The sequence below is a fragment of the Scyliorhinus torazame genome, chromosome 11 (genome assembly GCF_047496885.1).
Source record: "Scyliorhinus torazame isolate Kashiwa2021f chromosome 11, sScyTor2.1, whole genome shotgun sequence".
In the NCBI taxonomy this organism is placed as follows: domain Eukaryota; kingdom Metazoa; phylum Chordata; class Chondrichthyes; order Carcharhiniformes; family Scyliorhinidae; genus Scyliorhinus; species Scyliorhinus torazame.
In genome coordinates this window covers 48326083-48352843 of record NC_092717.1, presented here as the reverse complement: position 1 = coordinate 48352843, position 26761 = coordinate 48326083, and the positions used below count along the sequence as shown (strand labels likewise).

General features: G+C 47.5%; 1 protein-coding gene across 5 annotated transcripts in view; it reads left to right on the top strand.

The window, feature by feature from the left end:
- amph (amphiphysin) overlaps positions 1-26761 on the top strand; it is a 452493-nt gene that overhangs the window by 202660 nt on the left and 223072 nt on the right. For all 5 annotated transcript variants that reach the window (XM_072467226.1, XM_072467225.1, XM_072467224.1 and 2 more), the window contains exons 6-8: positions 112-219; positions 4089-4174; positions 14966-15041. In XM_072467226.1, coding sequence (XP_072323327.1) covers positions 112-219; positions 4089-4174; positions 14966-15041 — 270 coding nt within the window. The remainder of the gene's footprint in view (positions 1-111; positions 220-4088; positions 4175-14965; positions 15042-26761) is intronic.

The following is a 26761-nucleotide window of genomic DNA, read 5'->3' as shown; positions in this document are numbered from 1 at the left end:
TCTGTGACTGTCAGATGCGGGGTGAAAAACATGAACTGCAATGGTGTTGGAGCTGCTGTATAAATAGGATCAAGATGATAATTCTGTCCTCTCTTTTTGCATCTCAAACAGACTCGAATTGCAAAACGCAGCAGAAAGCTGGTTGATTATGATTGTGCACGACATCACTTAGAATCTTTGCAGCATTCAAAGAGACGGGATGATAGCAAGCTCACCAAGGTACGGCATTAGAAAACATTTAAACTAATGATCTGAAATCATTCCTCTTGACAAAGTGAAATCCGATGCATCCAACATTGAGCTGATACATTCACTGTTAACAAGTGAATTATTTGAAGGTTGGCGCATTTGTTGCACCAGAGTTTGTACAAGACGGACCTCTGAACAGCAGCAAATGTCAGGGTTCCCTAAAATATGAGACAGCTATGACACCCTGGGCGAGTGCGCGGTCAATTCCAGCCCACAGGCCCCGGAGTCCCAATATAAGTGAATTCTCCAATAATTTGTAAGTTTTCCTGAGATCTTTGACGCTCGACTGCTCCAATGACATACAGGCACCAGATTTGTAACTAAAACATTTTAAAAACGTTATTTATAATAAGAGAAGAGATAATGTGAAAATGAGGGGTAGAAATGGCAAGATTAGGGAACCATGGATGATGGGTGGAATTGTGAGACTAGCTAAGATGAAAAAGGAAGCATACATAAGACCTGGCGACTTAAAACTGATGAAGCTTTGGAGGAATATCGGGAAAGTAGGACAAATCTCAAATGCGCAATAAAGAGGGCTAAAAGGGGTCATAAGATAACAGGGTTAAGGAAAATCTCAAAGCCTTTTATTCGTATATAAGGAGCAAGAGGGTAACTAGAGAAAGGATTGGCCCACTCAAAGACAAAAGAGGGAATTTATGCGTGGAGTCAGAGGAAATGGGTGAGATTCTTAATGAGTACTTTGCATCGGTATTCACCAAGGAGAGGGACATGACGGATGTTGAAGTTAGGGATGGATGTTTAAATACTCGAGGTCAAGTTGGCATAAGGAAGGGTGAAGTTTTGGGTATTCTAAAAGGCATTAAGGTGGACAAGTCACCAGGTCCAGATGGGATCTATCCCAGGTTACTGAGGGAAGCGAGGGACGAAATAGCTGGGGCCTTAACAGATATCTTTGCAGCATCCTTGAGCACGGGTGAGGTCCCGGAGGACTGGAGAATTGCTAATATTGTCCCTTTGTTTAAGAAGGGTAGCAGGGATAATCCAGGGAATTATAGACCTGTGAGCTTGACGTCAGTGGTAGGCAAACTGTTGGAGAAGATACTAAGGGATAGGATCTATTCACATTTGGGAGAAAAGTAGACTTATCAGTGATAGGCAGCATGGTTTTGTGCAGGGAAGGTCATGTCTTACAAACTTAATAGAATTCTTTGAGGAAATGACAAAGTTAATTGATGAAGGAAGGGCTGTAGATGTCATATACATGGACTTCAGTAAGGTGTTTGATAAATTTTCCCATGGCAGGTTGATGGAAAAAGTGAAGCCGCATGGGGTTCAGGGTGTACTAGCTAGATGGATAAATAACTGGCTGGGCAACAGGAGACAGAGAGTAGTGGTGGAAGGGAGTGTCTTAAAATGGAGAAAGGTGACTAGTGGTGTTCCACAGGGATCCGTACTCGGACCAATGTTGTTTGTGATATACATAAATGATCTGGACGAAGGTATAGGTGGTCTGATTAGCAAGTTTGCAGATGGTACTAAGATTGGTGGAGTGGCAGATAGCAAGGAGGACTGTCAGAGAATACAGCAAAATATAGATAGATTGGAGAGTTGGGCAGAGAAATGGCAGATGGAGTTCAATCCAGGCAAATGCAAGGTGATGCATTTTGGAAGATCTAATTCAAGAGCGGACTCTACGGTCAATGGAAGAGTCCTGGGGAAAATTGATGTACAGAGAGATCTGGGAGTTCAGGTCCATTGTACCCTGAAGGTGGCAACGCAGGTCGATAGAGTGGTCAAGAAGGCATACAGCATGCTTGCCTTCATCGGATGGGGTATTGAGTACAAGAGTCGGCAGGTCATGTTACAGTTGTATAGGCCTTTGGTTAGGCCACATTTGGTATACTGCGTGCAGTTCTGGTCGCCACATTACTAGAAGGATATAGATGCTTTAGAGAGGGTGCAGAGGAGGTTCATCAGGATGTTGCCTGGTATGGAGGGTGCTAGCTATGAAGAAAGGTTGAGTAGATTAGGATTGTTTTCATTGGAAAGATGGAGGTTGAGGGGGGGGCCTGATTGAGGTCGACAAAATTGAGAGGTATGGACAGGGTGGATAGCAACAGGCTTTTTTCAAGAGTGTGAGTGTCAATTACAAGGGGTCACGATTTCAAGGTGAGAGGGGGAACATTTAAGGGAGATGTGCGTGGAACGTTTTTTATGCAGAGGGTGGTGGGTGCCTGGAACGCTTTGCCAGCGGAGGTGGTAGAGGCAGGCACGATAGCATCATTTAAGATGCATCTAGACAGATATATGAACGGGCGGGGAACAGAGCGAAGTAGATCCTTGGAAAATAGGCGACAGGTTTAGATAAAGGATCTGGATCGGCGCAGGCTGGGAGGGCCGAAGGGCCTGTTCCTGTGCTGTAATTTTCTTTGTTCTTTGTTCTTTATAAACATGTACCGGAAATAATAGAACAATGGTCCACTAATCTAAGTATACCCCAAACCCTGTCCCACCCAGACACACACAAGATAGACACACGGTGGGTGGGTAGGAAAGGTTAAAAAAGATAAAGAAGGATTAAAAGGCGTGAGATGAATCTTCGCTGCTGAGGTGCTAGTCTTTGTAGTCGGTGATCTTGAAATCATCGGTTGGTTTGATCTTCTAAGGTTTATCTCCAATTAGAACTCACAGGTTGTAAGGCTTCCTTTGGGAAGTTACCTTCACTTCCACTGACTTGGGCTTTCACAGAGAAGATTCTCCTCAGGTCTGTGCAATTCTAGCTTGCATCCACCAGATGGACGACCAGCCTCACTGAGTCAAACTGAAGTTGTCAACATGAGGGTTTTAAATGGATTTTCAAATAGCCCCTCTCTTTATCGTGAACCCACAGGAAGAAACCAAAAGCTCTGGCCTCACAGTTTCCTAATCAGAACAGAAATTACTACTTGCCCACAGCTCCCAAGTTGTACAGAAAGAGGAGGTTATTTAGTCACAAGCTCACAGCTGAGAGCGATCTGCTTTAGCTTCTAGTGGAACTTTCACAGGCTGGCAGGAAGCATTTTAAATCGCCAGGCAGAAGTGATGGAGAGAGTCAAGACTGGCTCTTTGCTGCCTTCTAAGTCTTAACAAAATTGATGTAAAATGGAGATTGCGTCTTCTCCCAGCCTTCCTTCCAGAAGCTTCTGTAGGGCTCCACCAATCAGAATCAAGAATAGGATAAATCCCAGAATTTCAGAAGAGCTGATTGGCTGCTAGCCAAGTCCATCAAAATGACATCATGGGACCTTGCCACACTGCAAAAGGGCATGGGCAGTTCAACTAGCAGCTTGCAGCAGTTCAAACCCAAAGTCTGCAATGTTGCAGCAGCCAGCAAGACAGTAATTAAACGGGACACAAGGATCAGACAAGGATTTAAAAGAGCTTCCTTACAAGATAAATGGATTTCAATATAGGCATGTGAGAGGTCACCTACATTGGACTAAAAATGGATCAATTGAGATGTGGGTTTCAGATTTAACGAAAGTATCACAGAAAATCCTGAAGCCCGGCACTATTTGCATTGAAGTTCAATTTCAAATTTAAATCTCGCTGCCGCCAGTAACCATCTTCATTTGCATTGTATAAGCATCGAATGGGGGTTCAACAGAAGAGCAATAATCCCACAGCCATTTTAACCCTTGGAACTAGAGGCCTGGCCTGTGTTGGCAAAGAAACTAAAATAGTGATGAGAACAATTGCCCTGATTTTGCCTGCAGGTTGATGGAGAGACCTCTTCTTATTGGCTACATATCATCTGCTCAGCATTAAAACAAAGTCTTTGTATTCACTGTTCTGATTATCAAAAACAAACACCAAATACTCTTGTCATCTTTTAGGCAGAAGAGGAGTTCCAAAAGGCTCAGAAAGTATTTGAGGAACTTAATACTGACCTACAGGATGAGTTGCCATCATTGTGGACGAGGTATCAAACTCCATTCTTTCTCATGTTGTCTCTCTTGCCATATAAACACATTTTCACCTCTCTCGTTTGTATATCTTCAATGAGCAAGTCAAAGGCTTTAATTCAATCAAGGTTGTTTTTCACATCATTGCAGCTGATTCCATCTCTGCTTTGAGCAGCTTAGCATGTACATCACATAGCTCTGTCCCAGTCAGTAATCAACATTATGGACCTGATTTTACCTGGGGAGGATTGGTTTGGGATGGAATAACCTTGATATTAGAAATACCTGGGATAATTTAATATCAAGGTCTCAAGCTCTGAATGGAAAATCAGCAGGAAGTGGCAAACATTTATGTGACTCAAAGGCTGCCCAACAAGCAAGCAAATATTTGGAATCAGTGGCTGAGCTGTCTTGTGCAGGTCTATATGAAGACCTTCGGTTTCCTCGCGAAGGCGAAAGGAGTACTGCTCATTTCCAGGTCCAACAAGGAAAGTCATTTAAAAAAAGTTAAACTTACCCTTTCAAGCCTCTTCTGAAGCTGATCCACTCGATGCTGACACGAAGCTCACTGTTGGTTCCAGTGCTTGCCTCTGAATAACGTTTGCAGCCTGGTCCTGTGATTTAATGGTCTTGGCAGATATATGTCAATAAGGGTGTCCTTGTCATATGTTCAGAGGAGCACATTAAAATAACACAGCTCAGCTTCTGATGGCACCATCGTGGATAAGTGTCATGGGCTATTTGAACTGTTTATAAATGTCCAATTTCCCCTGGACAGGTAGGGTTAATGTTTCCTCCTTGGTTAATGCACAGTGACACAACACATTGGGGGTATCAATATGTGTAAATTGGGAAGGAATACATTTTTGTGCATGCTTTTCCATGGTGTTGTAGGTCTCAGCTGAGCTTTCTTGGAGAGATGCCAATTGCCTGCTTGCCAATTTTAGACAAGAGGAATAGCGAAGGAAGGTGGCATTATCATATTGACCACCTCCCAGCGGATGAACAGTCTTAGGGAAGTGGACAGAACGGTGGCAGATGCATATGTAGAAATGTGAGATTAATCATCTTCGGATGACAGCAAGATGGTTGTGTACACACAATGGAAAAATGTTTAAGAATGTTGATGACCAGATAGATTAAAGGAATTAAATAGTGGATAAAGCGATAAAAGACAATCAATAGCATTTGAAATATCTCTTCCCCAGCTGCCCTCCGAGAGCCAGGGGCTCGGCTTAACCTGTCTCTTCCTGCTGTGGACACGCATCCATGCAGTGACCATCAGATTGTCAAACTCTTCCTGAACTACCACTAATACCTACCAAGGTGTGTGTTTCAGAGCTGGTGGAGGGTGCAAGTGACCGTGGTGATGCCTAGACATATGTAGAGCTCTCCTCTTCCACTCCTCATTGCTCATCTCTGGACTGGCGCTGAGGCTCCTCCTCCACTTCCTTAGACCTTGGTCTCTTCATACAGGCACCTGTGAGTGAGATAGGAAGTGCAACTTACAGCACCAGTTGCCTCCAACATGGGGCACATTCGGCCCTCAGGTTTGCATTGAATGGATGAATCCTTACTAGGTGGACACCCAATGCCAAGCTCCTTGTTGCCAATGGATCGGTCCCACTCTACTCCTGCGATCTCAGATGCCTTCTCTACGAATTCTGCCAGGGACTTGAAAAATGGTCACCCCACCCCCATCTTCTCACATCCTCTCTGAATGCGATGGAGCTTCTCCTGTTCAAAGAAGAAAACATGTTTGAGAGGAGTTGCATGGTGCATGGACTGGAGCATTGGCATTTGGGTCATTTATCATTTCTGCCCTCATAAGATAGTCCACCTCTGTGCGGCAGGTCATCACTGGTGCGAATTGGGTGGGAGGGATGTGGACCATCTCCCTCCAGAGTGTTGAGCACATCTGCAATGCAAGGGGAAGGCTCAGACAGGCATGTGGTTTATGGAGGTTGATAATTCTCTCAGCGCCTCCATCGGTTCCACGCGCCTTCCATGTAGTAGTCCTTGTCTGCTGAAGAGTGAAGGAGGCACGGTTATCACTCCCTGGCAGCCTGGGTACACTGAAATGGGCTCTGAGGCAGGACAGTGTTGCCACTGTGCCTTGGACCCTGACAAATTGGAGTCTTTGTGGTTCATGCGACCATCTGATGAGACTTATCCTGGCATAATGAATAAGATAATTCATCCTTTTCCGACACTGTATAGCCCACCTCTTGTGCATCCCCTGGGCACTGAAGGCATTGGCTATCTGCACCCATGTAGTATTGTTTTTTCTTGGGCTCCTCCTTCCTGCCCACCCGCACATGGTCCAGGAGGACATGGAGAGAAGCATCACTTTATTTCAGAGCTGGGTCAGCAGGTGACCGTGCAGGTGTCCCTCTGTTTGTGGCCTGATATTGTGAATGTCGGGTGTCTTTTAAATATGGTGCCTGAATATGATGGCAAGGACGTGTGCCATCAATCCTATCCCACCACAGAAAACAGAGTGAAACCCCGAATGCATAATTAATTACATCGGGGCTGGAAGTTATGGCATGGTTTCCCATCAGCCTCCACAGCGGGAAGTACTCCCCATCCCCACCCCCGTCATTGGATTTAGTCCAAGATGGGAGAATTCCACCCACTATCTCTGCTGGGTTGATGACTTCCAGAATGTTGAGCTGCTGCTTCATGTTGAGTCTGAAAGATTTCACATTCTGTTTTAGCATCCTCAACTTTCTTCATGGGGTGTGTTGTTCTCAACAGTATGTCAGTGATAAACATCTGCTTCCCTTGCTTGTATGTCACGCCCAATTGATACCTCTGTAAACAAAGTGGCATTTTTTGCAGACGTTTGGAACAGATAGTAAAATTTGAGAAAAATGCTTTGAAGTGACTTGTGGTCAGACACAACTATAACTTTGTCTCCATGCAAGTATTGGTAAAAATGTTATAAAGTAAAAACAATAGCAAAACACTCTTTCTCAATCTGATCATGGCATCATTGTATTTACGTTAGTGCCCTGGATTAAAATGTGACTGGTTGTCCTTGTCACATCAGAGTTTCTCCCAGGCCCACCTTGCTAGCGTCATACTGCAAGGTGACTTTATCATTGATGACATGGTACTTCAACACTGGTGTTGTTGTCAGGAGTTGTTTTGATTTTAGCTTTTTGTTCTATTCTCCAATTCCACTGCATATTCTTGCTGGTGTATTTGGGTAACGGTTTGCACTCTGCTGACAAATTAGGCAAACATTTTGTGAAATAGTTCACAAATCCAACAAATCGCTGCACTGCTTTCACAGCTGTTGTGCACTGCGTCGCCGCTACAACTCTCTCCTTGTGAGGATCTGGGTTAAGACCTTTTGTTGTCAGTACATGACTTATGTACTTGACTTCAGGCATTTTCACTTGTAAGCTTTTCTGGTTCTGCTTCAGGTTCATCTGGTGAGCTCTCTCTAGCTGTTGTATTGAACTCTGATCATGCGTCTTCCATTGTGTCTCCACATCTATAGACTAGTAGATAATCCACTATGGCTTCCACTCCGGGAAGATCACCAACTATCTCATGTTGTCTGTGTTGATACTCTTCTGGAGCTGTGGAAATGCCAAACAGTACACATAACCATCTGTATCTCCCGAACGGAGTCCAGAATGTTGTAGGAAATCTGCTGCTTTCATCCGGCTTCACTTGTCAGTAACTATCCTTTGTACCTTGGGTAGTAAAGATCTTTGCTTTGGCAAGTTAAGGCAAGATTCCTTTGATGGTTGGCATGGGGTCGTGAGATCGCTTCCATGCTTTATGCAGATCCTGTAGGTCTGAACATCAGGTTGTTTCACTGCTACCATGCTGCTAATCTAGTCTGTAGGAATTGTCACAATTTTGGTTACTCTCTTTTCTTTTTCAGCTCTTCTATCTTGTCTTTTAGGCTCGACTTGAGGGCAGCTGGAACTCCCCTCGGCAGATGCTGCATTGGGTCTTAAACTCTTATCTACTTTGAGGTGATTTTCTGCTGGTAGATATCCAAAGCCTGTAAGCACATCTTTGTACTCCTTGAGGATCTGTTCAGCGTCCAATGGCTTTTTGTGCTGTGACACATTATAAATCTCTGTTGTCATGTTCAGGGTTTCCAGCCCAAGCTTTAGACCTGCTCCAGCTTAGATGAGTGACTGTTGCGAGCCATCTATGATTTGGAACCCCAGATCTTCATTCTTGCCATTGTACTGAGCTCTCAGACTAAGTTGTCCTCTTGGTATGAATATCATGCCATCATATGGCCTCAACCTTACTTTCAAGAGCTTCATCTTTGATTCACCACGTTGAGTCACTTTGCAGAGGTCTATGAAGGTCATGATGTTGCATGGCACACCAGTGTTTATCTATCACATCTCATTCACTTGATACTCTACATCTGCGGTCAGCATTGTAACAGTCACAAACCATTTATCACCGATAGGCTTGATGGAACCAGACGGTTATATGGTGTATAGGCTTCACCAGACTCTTCTGCTGATCACTAGCAAATATTTACGCATCAAATTGGGACGACGCAGGGTTTATGAGGCAGGTGTTAGGGAAGATTCCTGACCTGGACTCGCATAAGCTGATCATGAGGGGAGACTTCAATATGGTCATTGATCCGAGGTTGGATTGGTCGAGTTCTAGGACAGGGAGGGTGCCAGCCGTGGCACAGGATCTAAAGGGGTTTATGGAACAGATGGCAGGGGGTGGACCCGTGGAGGTTTGGACAGCCAAGAGCGAAGGAGTTTTCTTTTTTTTTCCTATGTACACAAAGTGTACTCCCGAATTGATTTTTTCATTTTAAACAGGGCTTTACTGGCGGGGGTGGTGGATACCGAGTATTCGGCGATAGTTGTGTCGGATCATGCTGGTAGATTTACGGGTGAATAAGGAGGGGGGTCAGCACCCACAATGGAGATAGGACGTAGGACTGTTAGCAGATGAGGAGCTGTGCGGGCGGGTGAGGGAGGCCATTCAGAACTATTTGGAGATAAATGATATGGGGGAAGTTTCGGCAGCAAGTTTGGGCAGCACGGTAGAACAAGTGGATAGCACTGTGGCTTAACAGCATCAGGGTCCCAGGTTCGATTCCCCACTGAGTCACTGTCTGTGCGGAGTCTGCACGTTCTCCCCTTGTCTGCGTGGGTTTCCTCCGGGTGCTCCGGTTTCCTCCCACAGTCCAAAGACGTGCGGGTTAGGTGGATTGGCCATGATAAATTGCCCTTAATGACCAAATAGTTTAGGAGGGGTTATTAGGTTACGGGGATAGGGTGGAAGTGAGGGCTTAAGTGGATCGGTGCAGACTCGATGGGCTGAATGGCCTCCTTCTGCACTGTTCTATGTTTTGTTCTATGGTCAATAATGGTATGGGAAGCGCTGAAGGCAGTGGTCAGGGGGGAGCTAATTTTGATACGGGCTCATAGGGAGAAGGTGGAGCGGGTAGAGATGGATAGGCTGGTGAGGGATTTACTCCTGGTGGACAGAAGGTACTCTGAAGCCCCGGAGGCGGGACTGTTGAAGGAGCGACAGAAGTTGCAGATGGAGTTTGGTCTGTTATCCACAGGGAAGGCGGTGCGGCAGTTGAGGATGGCGAGAGGGGGCGATATGAGTATGGGGAGAAGGCCAGTAGGATGCTAGCACACCAGCTAAGAAAAAGGGAGTCGGCAAGGGAGATAGGAAGAGTGAAGGATAGAGGGGGCAACACGGTCTTGGACCCAGCGGGGGTGAATGGGTTGTTCAGGGAGTTTTGTAGCCGGCTGTATGAGTCGGGACCCCCAGCTGGGGTGGAGGGGATGAGGCAGTTTTTGGAAGGGTTGGAGTTTCCAAAGATGGAGGAAAGGTCAGTGGAGGGGTTGGGAGCCCCGATCGGGATTGTAGAACTAGTAGAGCGATTGGAGGCCATGCAAGGCCCCGGGACCGGTTGGCTATCCTGTGGAATTTTACAAGATGTTTTCTGGGATGTTGGGCCCGTTGCTGGTGAGGGCATTTAATGAGGCAAAGGAACGTGGTGTCCTTCCCCAACAATGTCCCAGGCTTCGATTTCATTGATCCTGAAGCGGGAGAAGGACCCAGAGCAATGTAGCTCATACAGGCCAATCTCCCTACTGAATGTCGATGCCAAATTGTTGGCCAAAAGTTTGGCCTCACGGATAGAGGACTGTGTTCCGGGCTGATAGGGGAAGACCAGACGGGGTTTGTTAAAGGCAGGCAGCTAACAGCCAACGTTAGAAGGCTCCTAAATGTGATCATGGTGCCCTCCGAGGGGAGGAAGGCGGAGGTAGTGGTCGCTATGGATGCAGAAAAGACCTTTGACTGGATGGAATGGAGGTCCTGGGATGGTTTGGGTTTGGGCAGGGCTTTATTGACTGGGTTCAGTTGCTGTACCAGGCACCAATGGCGAGTGTGCAGATGAACCAGGTGAGTTTGGACTACTTTAGACTGCACCGTGGGACAAGGCAAGGGTGTCCTCTCTCCCCACTGTTGTTTTCATTGGCTATAGAGCCATTGGCGATGGTGCTGAGAGCTTCAAAGGACTGGAAAGGGCTAGTCTGGAAGGGGGGCGGTGGTGGAACACAGAGTCTCGTTATATGCAGAAGACCTATCCCTATATATTTCTGACCCGTTAGGGGGGATGGGGGAGATTATGCGGATCTTGGGGGAATTTGGCCGGTTCTCAGGGTACAAATTGAATATGGGCAAAAGTGAGGTTTTTGTGCTCCAAGCAAGGGGGCAGGAGAGGAGACTGGGGGAGCTGCCTTTTAAAGTGGTGGGAGGGAGTTTTCGTTACTTGGGTATTCAGGTGGCATTGGGATGGGAACAGTTACATAAATTAAATTTGACCCGGTTAGCTGAACAAATGAAAGGGAACTTTCGGAGGTGGGACATGCTCCCATTGTCAGTAACGGGGGTGGGGGGGTGGTGTTGGGGGGGGGGGGGGGGGGGCGGTTACAGACCGTTACGATCACGGTTCTCCCGAGATTTCTGTTTGTTTTTCAGTGCCTCCCTATTTTTATACCAAAGGCTGGTTTAAGCGGGTGAATAGGGAGATCTCTGGGTTTGTGCGGGCGGGTAAAACCCCGCGAGTTAAGAAAGTACTGTTAGAGTGGAGCCGAGCCAACTGGGGGCGGGGGGGGGGGGGGGGGGGGGCGGGGAGTGGGGGGGCTGGCCCTGCTGAACTTTAGGGACAATTACTGGGTGACAAATATAGCCATGATTAGGAAGTTGGTAGTGGGGGGGGGGGGGGGGGGGGGGGTGGGTTGTCGGTGTGGGAGCGTGTGGAGGCGGCCTCGTGTAAGGGCACAGGCTTGGGGGCATTTTTAACGACTCCTCTGCCGTTCTCGCCGGCCCAGTACTCCACAAGCCCAGTGATAGTGGCGGCCCTGAGAGCTTGGGGGCAGTGGGAGTGGTGGGAGCCTCGGTGCGGCTCCAATTTGTGGCAACCACCGGTTTGTCCCCGGGAGGTGGCAGAGAGCAGGGATTGAGAGGCTGAGAGATCTGTTTATTGATGGGAGCTTTCCCTGTTCAGAGGATTTGGAGGAGGAGTTCGAATTGCCGGGAGGGAATGGGTTTCGATATTTGCAGATAAGGGATTTTGTGCGAAGGCAGGTTTTGACCTTTCCGCTTCTACCGGCACAGGTGGTACAGGACATCTAGAATGGGTTGGGGGAGGGGAAGTTTTCGGAAATTTATAAAGAACTTATGGAGTGGGAGGAAACCCAGATAGTTGAGCGTAAGCGGAATGGGAAGATGAGCTAGGAGGGGAGGTAGAGGTGGGGCTGTGGGAGGATGCTCTGAACAGAGTCAACACGTCTTCATCATGTGCCAGGCTCAGCCTGATACAATTCAAGGTGGTTCACTGGGCACACATGACGGTGGCCCGGATGAGCAAGTTCTTTGGGGTGGAGGACAGGTGTGTGAGGTGCGTGTGAGGGCCAGCAAACCATGTCCATATGTTTTGGGCATGCCCAAAGCTTCAGGGATTCTGGCAGGGATTTACGGATGTCATGTCCACGGTGCCAAAAATGAGGATGGCGCCGAGTCCAGAGGTGGCAGTTTTTGGAGTGTTAGAAGATCCGGGAATCCAGGGAGCGAGAGAGGCTGATGTTTTGGCCTTTGCCTCCTTGGTAGCCCGGAGAGGGATATTGTTAGCGTGGAGGGACCCGAAGCCCCCGAAATCAGGGCTTTGGGTTAGCGACATGGCTGGGTTTCTTAGACTTGAGAAAATTGAGAGGATCAACATTAGGTTCGTTCGGAGGTGGCAGATGTTTATAGACTTCTTCAGAGAAAACAAAACTGTCAGCAGATTCAATAAGGGTGGGGGGGGTTGCGGTTGAGGGGGGGGGTGTAGGGGGGATTTAGGCTAATTTGTGTTTAAAGTAGGCGGGAACAGTGGGAGATGGAGGGATGGGTTACGCACTGAACTACATTTACATTTGCATTTGGATCGTTTATTGTTGTAAAACCATAAATGCCTCAATAAAATGTTTTTTTTTAAAAGACTCTTCTGCTGTTCTTCTCCAGTGGTCTTGTTAAGGTTTGATTTGCTTCTTTCTTGCCACGCACTTTTATGCAAAATGATTCCACTTCTTGCACTACTTTCCCTTACACTGGACAATCCTTCTTTTCTTTTATATCATGTTGTCCGCAGTATTTGAATCCAGCCCTTTTGTCTGCGCTTGTTCTGCGCTTTTGACTTGGAATGTCTATCAGCACTATGTATCGCCTGGTCAGTTCTGCCATACATGTGCTCTAGCTAACGGTTTACACTTGCACATTTGTACACCTGTCTATCGCTTTGCTGAGTGTACGTTTCTCCTCGTTCAGTAGACGTCCTCTCACTGAGCGGTCTAAGAAATCTTTTGCTGGTGCAAAATTCACATGATTCTGCAAGCTGTGTTACTGCAGTCATGTACTGATTTCTGGGTTCTTTTCCCCTTGAACTCTATTGTTGAATACGATGCATTCAAAAGTTGCATTCACTCAGGGTTCAAAATTGCATCCAAGGCTTTCAAAATATCTGTCGTCTGTTTGATTGGTTTGATTTAGGATGGAATACAATTTGTCCTTCCCAGCAGTGTTAGAAGTATGGCTACTCATATAGGCTCGGGCTTGTTGGATGCGATCGAACCAAATGGGAGCTATGTCCCATACTGAGCATGTTTAACTGCGCGTTTCCCAGTGCTCGCAGAAATTCCTCAGTGCAGGGAGAAATCGGGACACCATTTAAAAATGGCATCCTGATCTCGCAACCCTCAGTCGTGACCCCTGAACCCCCCAAAACACAAACTCACCTATAAGGGGGTCCTTGGTGGGGGGGGGGGGGGCACACACACCTCATCTCATGTACACAGGGCTCCCCTGGACCCAATCACCGCCACGCTGAAAATGCCAGCTTGGGTTACCAGTCCATCCTGCCCAGAGCGTAAACACCTGAGGGCCTCAGATCTCCTGAGAGACCCCAATGCATGCCATTCCATCTGGTCCCCATTTGTGGGGATCAATACTGAATGGTGCATGCCCAAGCTATCCATGGTGAAGGGTACAGATCCCAATGCCTTGATTACCTCAGGGAACTGCATATTAGAGTGAGATTAACTGTCTCCCTCTAATATGCAGTTGTGCCAAAAGGTGATCCTGCCCACAATGGGTGGGCTTCACATCGCGACATCTCATGAGAGCGCATTCAATCTTGCGAGGCGTGGCAAGCTGGGTAGATCCTGGGAGCGGGGTCTGCTAGCAATGCTTTTAGGCACAGTGTGGCCAGTAGATCACGCCCATTGCCTTCCATTTCTATTGGAGCAGAGCTGGGAAAGTGTACAGCAATGTTAACTCACCCAGTATTTTACTGCAGGCTGCGGTTTTTGTTTGCTTCTTCTTGTCCTTTTTCAGCAGCTTACAGTAGATTTGAATATTTATCTGCACCTATCTGAGCTGTTGCATCTCTGTAGTATTTCTATTGTTCCAAAACTCTATTTTATCTCCCTTTCTGACAACATGTTTTGAGTTCAAAGACAGCAGTGCTTCCTCGTGTCTTCCTCAGAGTGAGATATTTATTCAACTGATGTAAAATGGCAGCTTCCAGAGAGATTTCCTCATGACAGAAGTCACATGGCTACTTCAAGCCAGATAGGACATATAGGTTATATTTCAACCCCCAAAAAATATCGAAGACTAACAGAGTTCATGGTAAATATGTCCTATGTAATGGTTGGACCACAGTTAGAATATTGGCCCAGACGTTCCCATCAGTGCCGATGCTGCACCCGTTGATGCTGCCCATGAACGTTTTGTGACGTAACCTTTTTGCTACTTTCCTGATTCTTGATGTGCGACTGGGGGTGGGCATCCCTTACTAGCCACCTGGGCCGTTTGGGGGCTCCCTCGATATCTCCTCCCACCGCTTACGATTCTTTCTCCACCACACAGTCAAATCAGTGGTCACAGTACCTGATGGCACTGCTGGGACCATTTGATTACCCAACAGCTCTCAAGAGGCAGAACTTCCTCTCCAGATGTACTGCTCTGAGCCAACGGCATCAAGGCTGTTAAATGGCACAGGACGAGTCTGCCAAATGATTGTCGACTCACCCCTGACTTTTCTGCAGTGGGTTATAGGGAACCTGCCCCTAGCATTAAATCCAGCCCTCAGTGCATTTATGAAGGCTTATGTGTGCATGCTAAAGACAATGGTTTGCCTCATATTAATAAGCACATGATTTGTGTTGTGTTTTTTAATGTATTTTTGGAATAAGAGGATGAGATTTGCTGACCATTTGTTTTTTGTTTCACAGCCGAGTTGGTTTCTATGTCAACACCTTCAGAAACATTACATGTATAGAGTCAAAATTTCACAAGGAGATTGCAGTGGTGAGTGGACTTTGAGGCACTGGGGTGGTATGGGCACTGAAACAGCTTCTCAGGGATTGACCTATTGTTAGTGCAACACATTATTATTTGTTTGTTTACTCAGTGTCCCTCATTCATACTGGGCCTATTGGTGTCAATGGAATTTTCCCATTGTACACACAGGCTGGTGTAACCAAGAAATGTTTTGAAATGTGGAAAGAATTTTCATCCTCTGCCCCTCCACTTGCTGCTCTGTGTAAATGGCCCAGTGCCATTTCTCACAATGCAGGAATGGTTCAAAGGGAGGGAGAGAGAGAGAACAATCTGACCAGTTACACCTTCAGTCGTGTTGGGGAGCTGAATGGAGCTGAAGCATGCAACGGTTATAATCCCACCTGTCTCAGCTTTCATTTGTCTAGTATATTGTTATCTGATGCAAGTCTTTTATTCCAGTCCATCCCCCACACTCGGTGGCCTACAGCTCACGTTTCAGCAGGCTGTGACAGAATGTGTCTTTGACCATTGTTTGTGAGCAGCAATCGCAGGACTTCGAGAGGCCACAGTGTGAGGTTTGCAGGGAGGGTGGGGGAAGGTTTGCTGTCTGATTAACTGAGGTGGTGAGACTGCCTGGAGTGATCTAATGACACCTTGAAATGAGGAGTGAGCAGCTGTTTGAACAGTGTGAAACTGCTGGTGTGCCTCATGTATTATACCATGGCTTCGTAATTGACACTTGCATAATGGACAATGGTTAGTGTCATTTTCCCAATATAGAATCATAGAATCCCTACAGTGCAGAAGGAGGCCATTTGGCCCATTGAGTCTACACTGACCCTTTGAAAAGGCAGCCTACCGAGGCCAACTCCCCTGCTCTATCCCTGTAACCCCATCACCCCACCTAACTTTGGGCACTAAGGGACAATTTAGAATGACCATTCCACCTAACCTGTACATCTTTTATGGCAGCACGGTGATGCAGTGGTTAGCACTGCTGCCTCATGGCACCGAAAACCCAGGTTCGATCCTGGCCCCGGGTTACAGTCCGTGTGGAGTTTGCACATTCGCCCCATGTCTGCGTGGATCTCACCCCACATCCTAAAGATGTGTAGGGTAGGTGGATTGGCCACGCTAATTTGCCCTTCAATTGGAAAAGAAGGTACTCTAAAAAAAAATTTTTGAGACCTGCACATCTTTGGAATGTGGGAGGAAACCGGAGCATCCGAAGGAAATCCAGTCAGACAAGGGGAGAATACAAATTCGACACAATCACCCAAGGTTGGAATTGAACCCGGATCCCTGGCGCTGTGAGGCAGCAGTGCTAACCACTGTGCCACTGTGCTGGATATAGTTGGATATCCAGGATAAGCATTGATGACGAGAGTAGTGTAGACTGGATTAATTCACCTCACATTGTGTTCAAGTGAAGGATGCATTCAGTTCTATGATTGTTACAATGACAACTTGCAGAATAAGTGAATTATGTCTTAGCTATTTAAAGCCCTAACCAGTTGATTATGAACCTGTATTGCAACGAGATAATTTATTGGGTGTGAATATTGTTAAACTGACTCATTTAACCTTAATCCACCCCTAGTAATTTTAGAAATGATTAAACTGCACCAAATGCATGACATTTCACTGTCACTAGGAGGGGCTAGGGACAGGTTCTCCTTGCGTAGATTCTGCAATGGAGTATCAATTGCAACTGTGGCATGTGCAATGCGTACTGGACAGAAAGGAAACCAGTTAAAGATGGCTCAATGGTGAGCGAAGCAGAAATTGGACTGACAAAACCCAAGGTAATCCAAGAGAACAGTACTAGGCATATGGTGACTGCTGGGCCGGGACTTTGGACGGGAATCTGATTGTTTAAGGAAGAGACGAGGCTTAGGCTGGGTAGGCTAATTGACTCCAATGTAGATCCCAGTGCCCCTGTTCATCCTGACCTAGAAGGGTTCCACAAAGCAGTGATGTTGTCCAGCTTACTTTGGCCTCTTCTGACCATTCAACTACGTGGCTGGCACAACTCCATAATTCTTGAATGATGCTGAGGTGCCAATGGTGTCATTGGGGCATGGGATTTAGTTCTAAATTAAGCCCATGCCCACCTGAAGCCGGAACCATGATCAACTTCAAAGTCAGTGAAGATAATATATCGCTGTATGGCATCATTGAGGCTGCAGCTACTCGTAATTGACTTGTTATAGATCATAGAATTTACAGTGCAGAACGAGGCCATTCGGCCCATCGGGTCTGCACCAGCCCTTGGAAAGAGCACCCTACTTAAGCCCACACCTCCACCGTATTCCCGTAACCCAATGACCCCACCTCCACCCTATCCCCGTAACCCAGTAACCCCATCTAACCTTTTTCGACACTAAGGGCAATTTAGCATGGCCAATCCACCTAACCTGCACATCTTCGGACTGCGGGAGGAAAACCGCCGGAGCACCCGGAGGAAACCCACACAGACACTGGGATAGCGTGCAGATTCCGCACAGTCAGTGACCCAAGCCGGGAATCTGGAGCTGTGAAGCAACTGTGCTAACCACTATGCTACCATGCAGAGTTGTAAATAGACTCAGACTCAGACAATCTTACTCCCTCTGAATCACCATTCGCAATGGAGAGGGTGTCAAATTGACCTTGGAGTCTCACCTTTGAAGAGCCCATATTGAAAAATCAACCCTGGGTTATCTGTCCCTAATGTTTCCACATAATCCTTCTCTGGTGGTTGAAGCTCTGTATTGGAAGAGAAGAAGCAGAAAATTGATTTGATTTTTGACACTAGATCTGGATGCCTTTTCTGACATTATGAGATGGATGTTTTCCATATATTTGCATATTTACTGGCACATGCATCACATCCAACAATATCACTGAGCTGAATTTTCATCTGAATCCTTGACTAACTGCCAACAAATATGGACATTTGTAGGATGCTATAAAACTAGATTCCAATGCATTTATTTCCAATTTAATTAGCTTGGTTTGGCAGGACGCCATCAGTATATTGCGAATGTTAGCCTCACAAATGGTGAAATCGGTTTGTTTAATATTTTTATTTGTTTGTAAGCATTCTCATTTCCCTTTGGTATGTGCACTTTTACACAAAGCCTTTGCTGTTGTGCTGTGGGACTTGGGAATAATCTTTATTCCAAAGTTAGCAGTCTTCACTAGAAACTTTATTTGTTGTGTCGTGATTTTTTAAACATACATATTTCAAAGTTGAGGTCCCGAGCCAGCACTACTTCCCAGTCTTCTGGCACTTGCCATTGACCAATCACAGTTCAAGAATGTTGCTCGACAAGGCCTCCAACTTTGCTGTCCAGTTAAAGATGATGGGTGGGATCCCAATGGTGCTGGCCCAATCAGAGGGCCGGCAGCTCGAGGGCTTCGACTGCTCCACCAAGAGAAGTCACTGGGGGGCGCTGCTCAGGCAGCTTGGAGAATGGGCCGAGTCTCAATACAGAGGGGAACAACTCTGCTTGGCTTTTGGGGCTGCTCTTTGGGAGGTGGAGCCTTTTGGCTCAGATGGCACCCTTGACTGCTTCAGGGAGGCTACCTCCATGATGCCAATGGCCTCTGTACATGACTGGTTCCGTTCCACCCCTGACAAAATGCCAGTGAGCATGAAAAATAACCCTGAGGCCTTACGCACTTCACTTGATTGTCCGCTGCCGTGCAGCAGGCAACTGATCCACGTTCTCATATTCCTTACACATTCTTACACTCGTTACACATTATCGCACTCCTTACACATTCTTACACTCCTTACACATTATTACACTCGTTACACATTATTACACTCCTTATTTGTTGGCAGGAATGTGACCTGAAGCAGCTCCCCTGCATATTCCGACTCCCCCACCTCCAAACTCACTACCTGGACATCGAATCATGTCATCATTAGATTCATTATCATTGGTTGTCCTTCCTTTGAGCTTCTGCACTTGTCCTTCATGTCTTTTTTTTAAGCAAGAACCTGACTATCCATAATTGCTCTTTCATTGCCTTGGTATGTATTTCAGTAGAGAATTGCATTGACTAAGTCAAATATGAATTTATCAGTCTGTTAGAGAGAAACAATGGCGTAGTGGGAGTATTGGCTTAGTAATCCAGAGGCCCAGGCTAGTGCTCTGGGGACATAGGTTCCAGTGACAGCTGGTGGAATTTTAATTCAGTGAATAAGTGAAAGATTAATGCTGACCATTAAACCTGAAAACGATCCGGTTGATTAATGTCCTTTAGGGAAGGAACTATGCTGTTTTTAACCTGGTCTGGCCTATATGTAACTTCAGACCCACAGCAATTTGGTTAAGTCTTAACTGCCCCAAGCCACTTAATTCAAGAGTAATTCGGGATGGAGCTAAATTTGCTGCCGATGACCACGTATCACGAACGAATTAAAAATAGTGTGTGGTATTCTCCCAACCAGCCCGTGGTGCGTTGGGTGGAGCGCGGGTATGGTGAACCTGGTAGGAGCCAAAAAAACCGAAACCTGCCGGTGTAAAATCACATTACAATTCTCCAAATGGCGGGTCAATAGCGGGTCATTCTTCCCACTGGCAGGTGACAAAAATGTCATTTGCTCTCATTTGCATCTCATGAATGTTCATTGGAACATCTGACCACTAGTATCCTGTCAGGTTTTTCAATCTTGCGTCACGCCAGCGGGAATTTACTTCAGCGTCAAACCCAATTGCTGATGAGCGGCGTGCACAAGGCGATCCTGAATTTGCCAGAGGCTTCGAGGTGAATGCAACAACTTTCTGCCATAATGCTGTGCTGTTTACCACTCTGCCAAGGCAGACCGGTCCCTGTCTCCATCTCCGTGCCACATTGATCTTCATGGACAGCATCATGCTGCTGGACGTATGGACTCTTCTGTGTCAATGGGTCAGATCAGTACAGTGCCTGGGTTTGGAAGTAGAGGGAAACTTGATTGTGCACAATTAATTAGCTTTCAAAAGCGCTGAACCTGGTGCTGGATCCCGCTATTCTGATTGGCAGGAAAGTGGCGCCGGAGACACCAGCCATTGCACTTGGTCTCAAAATGGGAAGATTCTGCCCAATGCCTTTCTGTCATTGGCACTGTATAGAAATGGCCAGGTTACTTCCCAGTCTTCTGGCACTTGCCACTGACCAATCACAGGTAATACTCTCCACTCTCATTATGGTAGCAATTTTTACGACCTGATGTGATATCACTCCATGAGCCATGGGGTCGGGTAGGGTGGGAAGTCATTTTGACTTAGGTTGATAGCGTAAAATGAGCAACATTGGATCAGCCGTCATTATGGATCTCTCTCAATTATCATTTCTACTGACCCAGAAACCGATGTCTGATCTTGGAGCTGGCCCCTTCCCTGGGTTCTCCCATCATAACGGATATAAGCAGAAATATCGAGAGAACGTCACCTCCAGGTTATGCTCAATTCACTTATCCCGACTATAACATATATTGGCATTCTGTCATCCTGGGATTTCCTGCTTAACGCCATCGTGAGGGTGGAATTCGCCCAATGTCACTTTCTCCGGGCGAGTAGTGATGGTCATTAAGTACCGCGCTGCCAGTGTCACCACATCCTGAGAGCAATTTTTTAAACCTTCCAATTGCTGGCCAGCACCAATAGTGATGTGAGTTGGAGATGTGATTGATGAAAAAACATTTGAGCAATCTCTGTCACCCAATTATTTCCAGACTTGGTCCTTTTGGCATCTGAACAATCTTCCTACTGTTCTTTTAACGGTTGCAATTCCTGCAAATTACTGAATATATTTTGCTTATCTGTAAAACTAAACGCTAAATACCGCAGGGCGCTGGGAATCTGAAATGAATGGTCATGCTGGAAATGATCAGCAGTTCAGACAGAATAGAAAAATGTGGGACGAGTGGAGCAGGCTCCAATGGCCTTGCAAGTAAGTCAGAGGAGAAAGCAGGGGTTGCGAGCTGCTGGGAGCATTGGGTACATGAGGTTGGGATCTTTTCTGAGTCCCGATCCCATGCATTTCAGCAGTGCACCTGTCAGCCCAATTAGCAGGCCGTCTCTGTTTTCGAAAGGACGCCAGGCGGGCTGCGGCGGAGGGAGGGCCAATCATAGTGCCAGAAGCAAAGGGAGACTAGCTACGCAACCGTGAATTCTGTGTGCCGCTGATCTGAGTGGAACAGGGGAGGGAAACACAAGATGGAAACACATTCATAACAATGGGACCTGCAGCCTATGCCCACCGTGTCAGCACTCTCTGGGGTATCCATCTGCAAGTGTGGTGGTTACATTTGCCAACGTTTGCTGGCGATTGGCCTGAGGACTGCCAGTTTGGCCAATCAAAGTTAAAATTTCATCTCAGGATGTCCTGACCTCCCACTCTGTTCTTGTCTCCTGTCTGCAGGCGAGCTGCAGACAAAGTGGGAGTTCTGGCACTTAATAATAATAAGAAGAAGAATCTTTATTAGTGTCACAAGTAGGCGTACATTAACACTGCAATTAAGTTACTGTGAAATTTCCCTAGTCGCCACATTCCGGCACCTGTTCGAGTGCACTGAGATTTCAGTGCAGTCGAACAGAAAATTCAGAATGTCCAATTCACCTAACAAGTCTTTCAGGACTTGTGGGAGAAAACCGGAGCACCCGGAGGAAGCCCACGCAGACATGGGGAGAATGTGCAGACTCCACACAGACAGTGGCCCAAGCTGGGAATCGAACCTGGAACCCTGGCACGTGAAGCAACAGTGCTAACCACTGTGCTACCATACCACCCACTCATAGTTAATATCGGCATAGTTAATGTCTATTCAAGAGATGCACCCTAATTGCATCAATAATTGTCCTAATTTAAGAACAGGGATGTACTGCAGAGGCTGTATAAGGCTCTGGTCAGACCAAATTTGGAATATTGTGAGCAGTTTTGGGCCCCGTATCTAAGTAGGATGTGTTGGCCTTGGAGGGGGTCCAGAGGATGTTCACAAGAATGATCCCAGGAATGAAGGACTTGTCATATGAGGAGTGATTGAGGGCTCTGGGTCTGTACTCAATGGAGTTCAGAAGGATGAAGGGGAATCCCATTGAAACTTACAGAATATCGAGAGGCCTAGATAGAGTGGACGTGAAGATGTTTCCATGGGTAGGAGAAACTAGAACCCGAGGGCACAGCCTCAGACTGAAGGGACAATCTTTAGAACTATGATGAGGAGGAATTTCTTCAGCCTGAGGGTGTGGAATCTGTGGAACTCATTGCTGCAGAAGGCTGTGGCGACCAAATCACTGAGTGTCTTTAAGACAAAGATAGATAGGTTCTTGTAGGCGGAACTCAAAGAGATATTCGCAATCTGCTAGTAACAGGGCCCAATGTTGTATCCGGGTGGAGGCGATAGGGGGATTGCTTTATCCTCCTTAAAAAGCCCCAATAAGGGCTTGTGGTCGGTCACTGTCACAAAACACTTGCCACTTGTGAAATTGTTTTACACCAGACACATTTGCCAAGCCCTCCTTCTCGATTTGAGAATACCTCCGCTTGCCATCCGAGGGAGTCCTATTCAAGAGATGCACCCTAATTGATACAATTAGGATTCATCTCTCGCCATCCGATGCGTAGTCAATGGGCCTTTCTGTCCCGTCTTTTCAGCGGTGTGAGAATACCGCCCCAGCCCTGTAAGGGGAAGCATCGCATGTCAGGATGAGTTCCTTTTTGGGGTTGAAATGAGCCAATAGATTGGATGATAGCAACTGCCGTTTCAATCTTTTGAATGCCTCCACCTGTGGCGCCCCCCTAAGACCATTTCTGGTACTTTTGCAGAAGCATGTGTAATGGAGACAGAAGGAGGCTGAATTCGGGATAAACTTCCCATGATAATTGACTAATCCCAGGAAATATTTCAATTCCGTGGTATTTCTTGGAGTTGGCGCATTCTTAATGGCCCTGACCTGGTCCACCACTGGTTGTAGCCCTTTTTCGTTTACCCGATACCCAAATAGGTCATTCACACGCTTGGAAAGAACACTACTCCCTTTTGAGATGTACTCTTGCATTTGAAAATTGGCGCAAGACCTCATCTAGGTTTGCCAGGTGCTCTTGTTCTGAGGTCCCACTGATCAGAACATCATTCAAGTATACTGTCGCTTTGGGTGACCCTGGAGTATGTTCTCCACGACCCGCTGGAATGTGGAACATGCTGGCGAGACCCCGAAGGGGAAGCGATTATATTCATACAGGAACTTATGCGTGTTGATTGTGACGTATTTGTGGGAAGGCTCGTCTAATTCGCGGTGCAGATAGGCGTGGCTCATATGTACCTTAGTAAATGTCTGGCCACCTGTTAGTTTGGCATATCGGTCTTCTATTCAAGGCGTGGGGTACATATTCAATTTGGAAACCCGATTGACTGTAAGCGGACAATCCCCACAAAGGTGGACTGGTTTGTCCGGTTTAAGGATAGGGTCGACAGGCACTGCCCACTCTGCGAATTGTGCAGATCTTAATATACCTAAACTTTCCAGGCACCCAAGCTCAATCTCTACCTTCTCCAACAGGGAACACGGAACCGGTCTGGCCCTGAAATATTTAGGCAGAGAGTCGGGCTCGACATAGATTTTGGCTCTGGCTCCTCTTATTTTCCCAAGGCTCCCATGGAAGACATAAGGGTATTTTCTGATAACTTCACATTGTCCTCCAACGCCCAATTTGAAAATCTCTAGCCAATCCAGCCTGGTCCGCTGGAGCCAATCTCTTCCCAAAAGACTTGGTCCCTGTCTTCACACACTGATGAATGGAAGCCAGGCTGACTGCTGCCTGTAGATGTTAGGATATTGTTTGTCTGTCCTGTATTCACTTTTAATGCCCGTCTTGCTGCCTGTTGTGATTTATATTCTTCAGGTTAGCTACTACAAAGTTACTGAACCCTTTGGAATTTCTGTTTAATTTGTAGTCTTTGGACAATGGAAAGCACCCCCCCCCCCCCCCCCCCCCCCCCCTCTCCTCCAGGATCAGAGCGATATTGTTCTCACAAGGAGGTAGCTCCATCTGGTGGTAGAAAGGCAGAAGTGCACCAACCTGTGCATCCTGTGTACAGAACCATTTGGTGGCCGGCGACAAGAATTGCACCTATATGGTACGAGCCTGTGCTGGCCTCAGCTTCTTCCTGAGTAGCACGCATATTTCCGATTCCTATAGCCTTGCCTTGGTGATGCCCTTTTACAGGACTCCATCATCTGACGACTGCACTGTCTGAAGTGGTTTCCCTAGCATCCTGAGGATTGTCATGATATTTCCTTCTCTACCAGGGGACAGCAGTTGAGCTCTGACTTGGTGATGGATGATTCATACAGGTGCCATCCACTGAGGAATGGGTGCCTTTACATGAGCCGACGAACGGTTGCCACCTCCGGGGGATCCCTAACAGTGAACCTCTCAAGGCGAACTTAACTTTCTCCATACAGAGAAAGCTAGCCATGCCTGATAGCCAGGTCTCTGACTTTGGGGGCTTTGGGTCCCTCCATGCCAATAGTATCCGTCTCCGGGCTACCAGGGAAACAAAGGCCAGAACGTCTGCCTCTTTCTCCTCCTGGATTCCCGGATCTTCCGACACCCCGAAAATCGCCACCTCTGGACCCAGCCACACCCTTGTTTTTAAAACCTTGGACATGACGTCCGCAAACCCCTGCCAAAATCCCCGAAGCTTTGGACATGCCCAAAACATGTGGACATGGTTCGCTGATCCTCCCGCGCATTCTGTGCACCTGTCCTCCACCCCAAAGAAATTGCTCATCCGGGCCACTGTCATGTGAGACCGGTGCACAACCTTAAATTGTATCAGACTGAGCCTGGCACATGTTGCAGATGCGTTGACTCTTCTCAATGCGTCTTCCCATATACCATCCTCTATCTCACCTCCCAGCTCCTCCTCCCACTTACGCTTCAGCTCCTCGGTCTGCATCTTCTCTGACCCCATCAGCTCCTTATAGATTTCCGAAACGCTCCCCTCCCCGACCCACCCTCTGGAAATGATCTGTCCTGAATCCCCCTCAGTGGTAGGAGCGGGAAGGTTGCCACCTGTTTACGAAGGAAGTCCCGCACCTGCAAATATCTGAATTTGTTTCCCCTCACCAGCCCAACTTTTCCTCCAGCACCCTCATACTCAGAAAGCTCCCCTCTATGAACACATCCCCCATCCTCTCAATCCCTGCTCTCCGCCATACCCGGAACCCCCCATCCATACTCCCCAGGGCAAACCGGTGATTATCACAGATTGGGGCCCACACCGATGCTCCCACTGCTCCCACATGCCGCCTCCACTGGCCCCAAACTCTCAGGGCCGCCACCACCACGGGGCTGGTGGAGTAACGCGCTGGCGGGAGCGGCAGAGGCGCAGTTACCAACGCCTCCAGACTGGTGCCCTTACAAGAAGCCGCCTCCATACGCACCAACGCCAACCCCTCCCCCACCACCCACTTCCTGATCATGGCTATGTTAGCCGCCCAGTAATAATTACTAAAATTTGGCAGCGCCAGCCTGCCCTCTCCTCGGCTCCACTCGAGCATTATCTTCCTTACCCGCGGGGTCTTGCCCACCCAGACCAAGCCCATGATCACCCTGTTGACCCGCTTAAAAAAGGACCGCGGAATAAAAATGGGGAGACACTGTAAATACAAATAGGAACCTCGGGAGGACCGTCATTCTCACCGTTTGTACCCTCCCGGCCATTGACAACGGGAGCGCGTCCCATCTCCGGAAATCGTCCTTCATTTGGTCCACTAGCCGGGCCAGATTCAATTTATGCAGCCGGTCCCATTCCCACGCCACTTGGATGCCCAGGTACCTGAAAATACCCCCTACTGACCTAAACGGCAGCTCCCCCAATCACCTGTCCTGTCCCCTCGCCTGAACCACAAACATCTCACTCTTATCCATGTTTAGCTTATACCCCGAAAACGGCCGAATTCCCCTAAAATCTTCATGATTTCCTCCATCCCCTCTACTGGGTCCGAAATATACAGAAGCAGATCATCCGCATAGAGCAAAACCGTTCCTCAGTCTCACCTGGTATGTTACCTTAAGGTGCGTCTCCTGCAATATCACCACATCCGCCTTCAATCCCCTAAGATGCGCGAACACACGTGCCCTTTTGGCCGGCCCATTTAACCCCCGAACATTCCATGCGATCAGCCTAGTCGGGGGGCTCGTTGCCCACCCCCCACCCCCCTGCCGATCAGTCATCCCCTTTTTTAGGCCCGCCACCAGCCCGTGGTTCGCGCCTCCACCGGTCCATCCCCAGGCAGCCCCCGACCTCCTTTCTGTCCCTCAGCCCAAGTCCCTCCCTCGCCAGCAGAACATTCACCCCCCTCCATCCCCTAGCAACAACACCCTGCAACCCAATCCCTTTCCTAAACCAAACATATGCACACCCCCCACTAGGCCTCCGAGAGCTAGCTCACCCTGCTAGCTTGGTGACCCCCATCCCCGGCGCCAGATAGTCTCACACCTATTATTCCCTCCCTTCCCTCCCCCCGCTCATGCAAACAAACTGCAACATCAAACAACCCTCACACAATTGCCCAACAGAAAAACACCAAGATCAAAACTAGCACACCACCATCCCCCAACAGTGCAAATGAAAACCTAAACTCACCCAGCTCTACGGCTGGTTCCAGGCAAAACGAGAAACTTTTTACAAAAACAGAGAAACAAAACAGAGAAAACAGAAACACGAACGTTGCAGCCAAGTTCAAAAGTTCTCAGTCCTT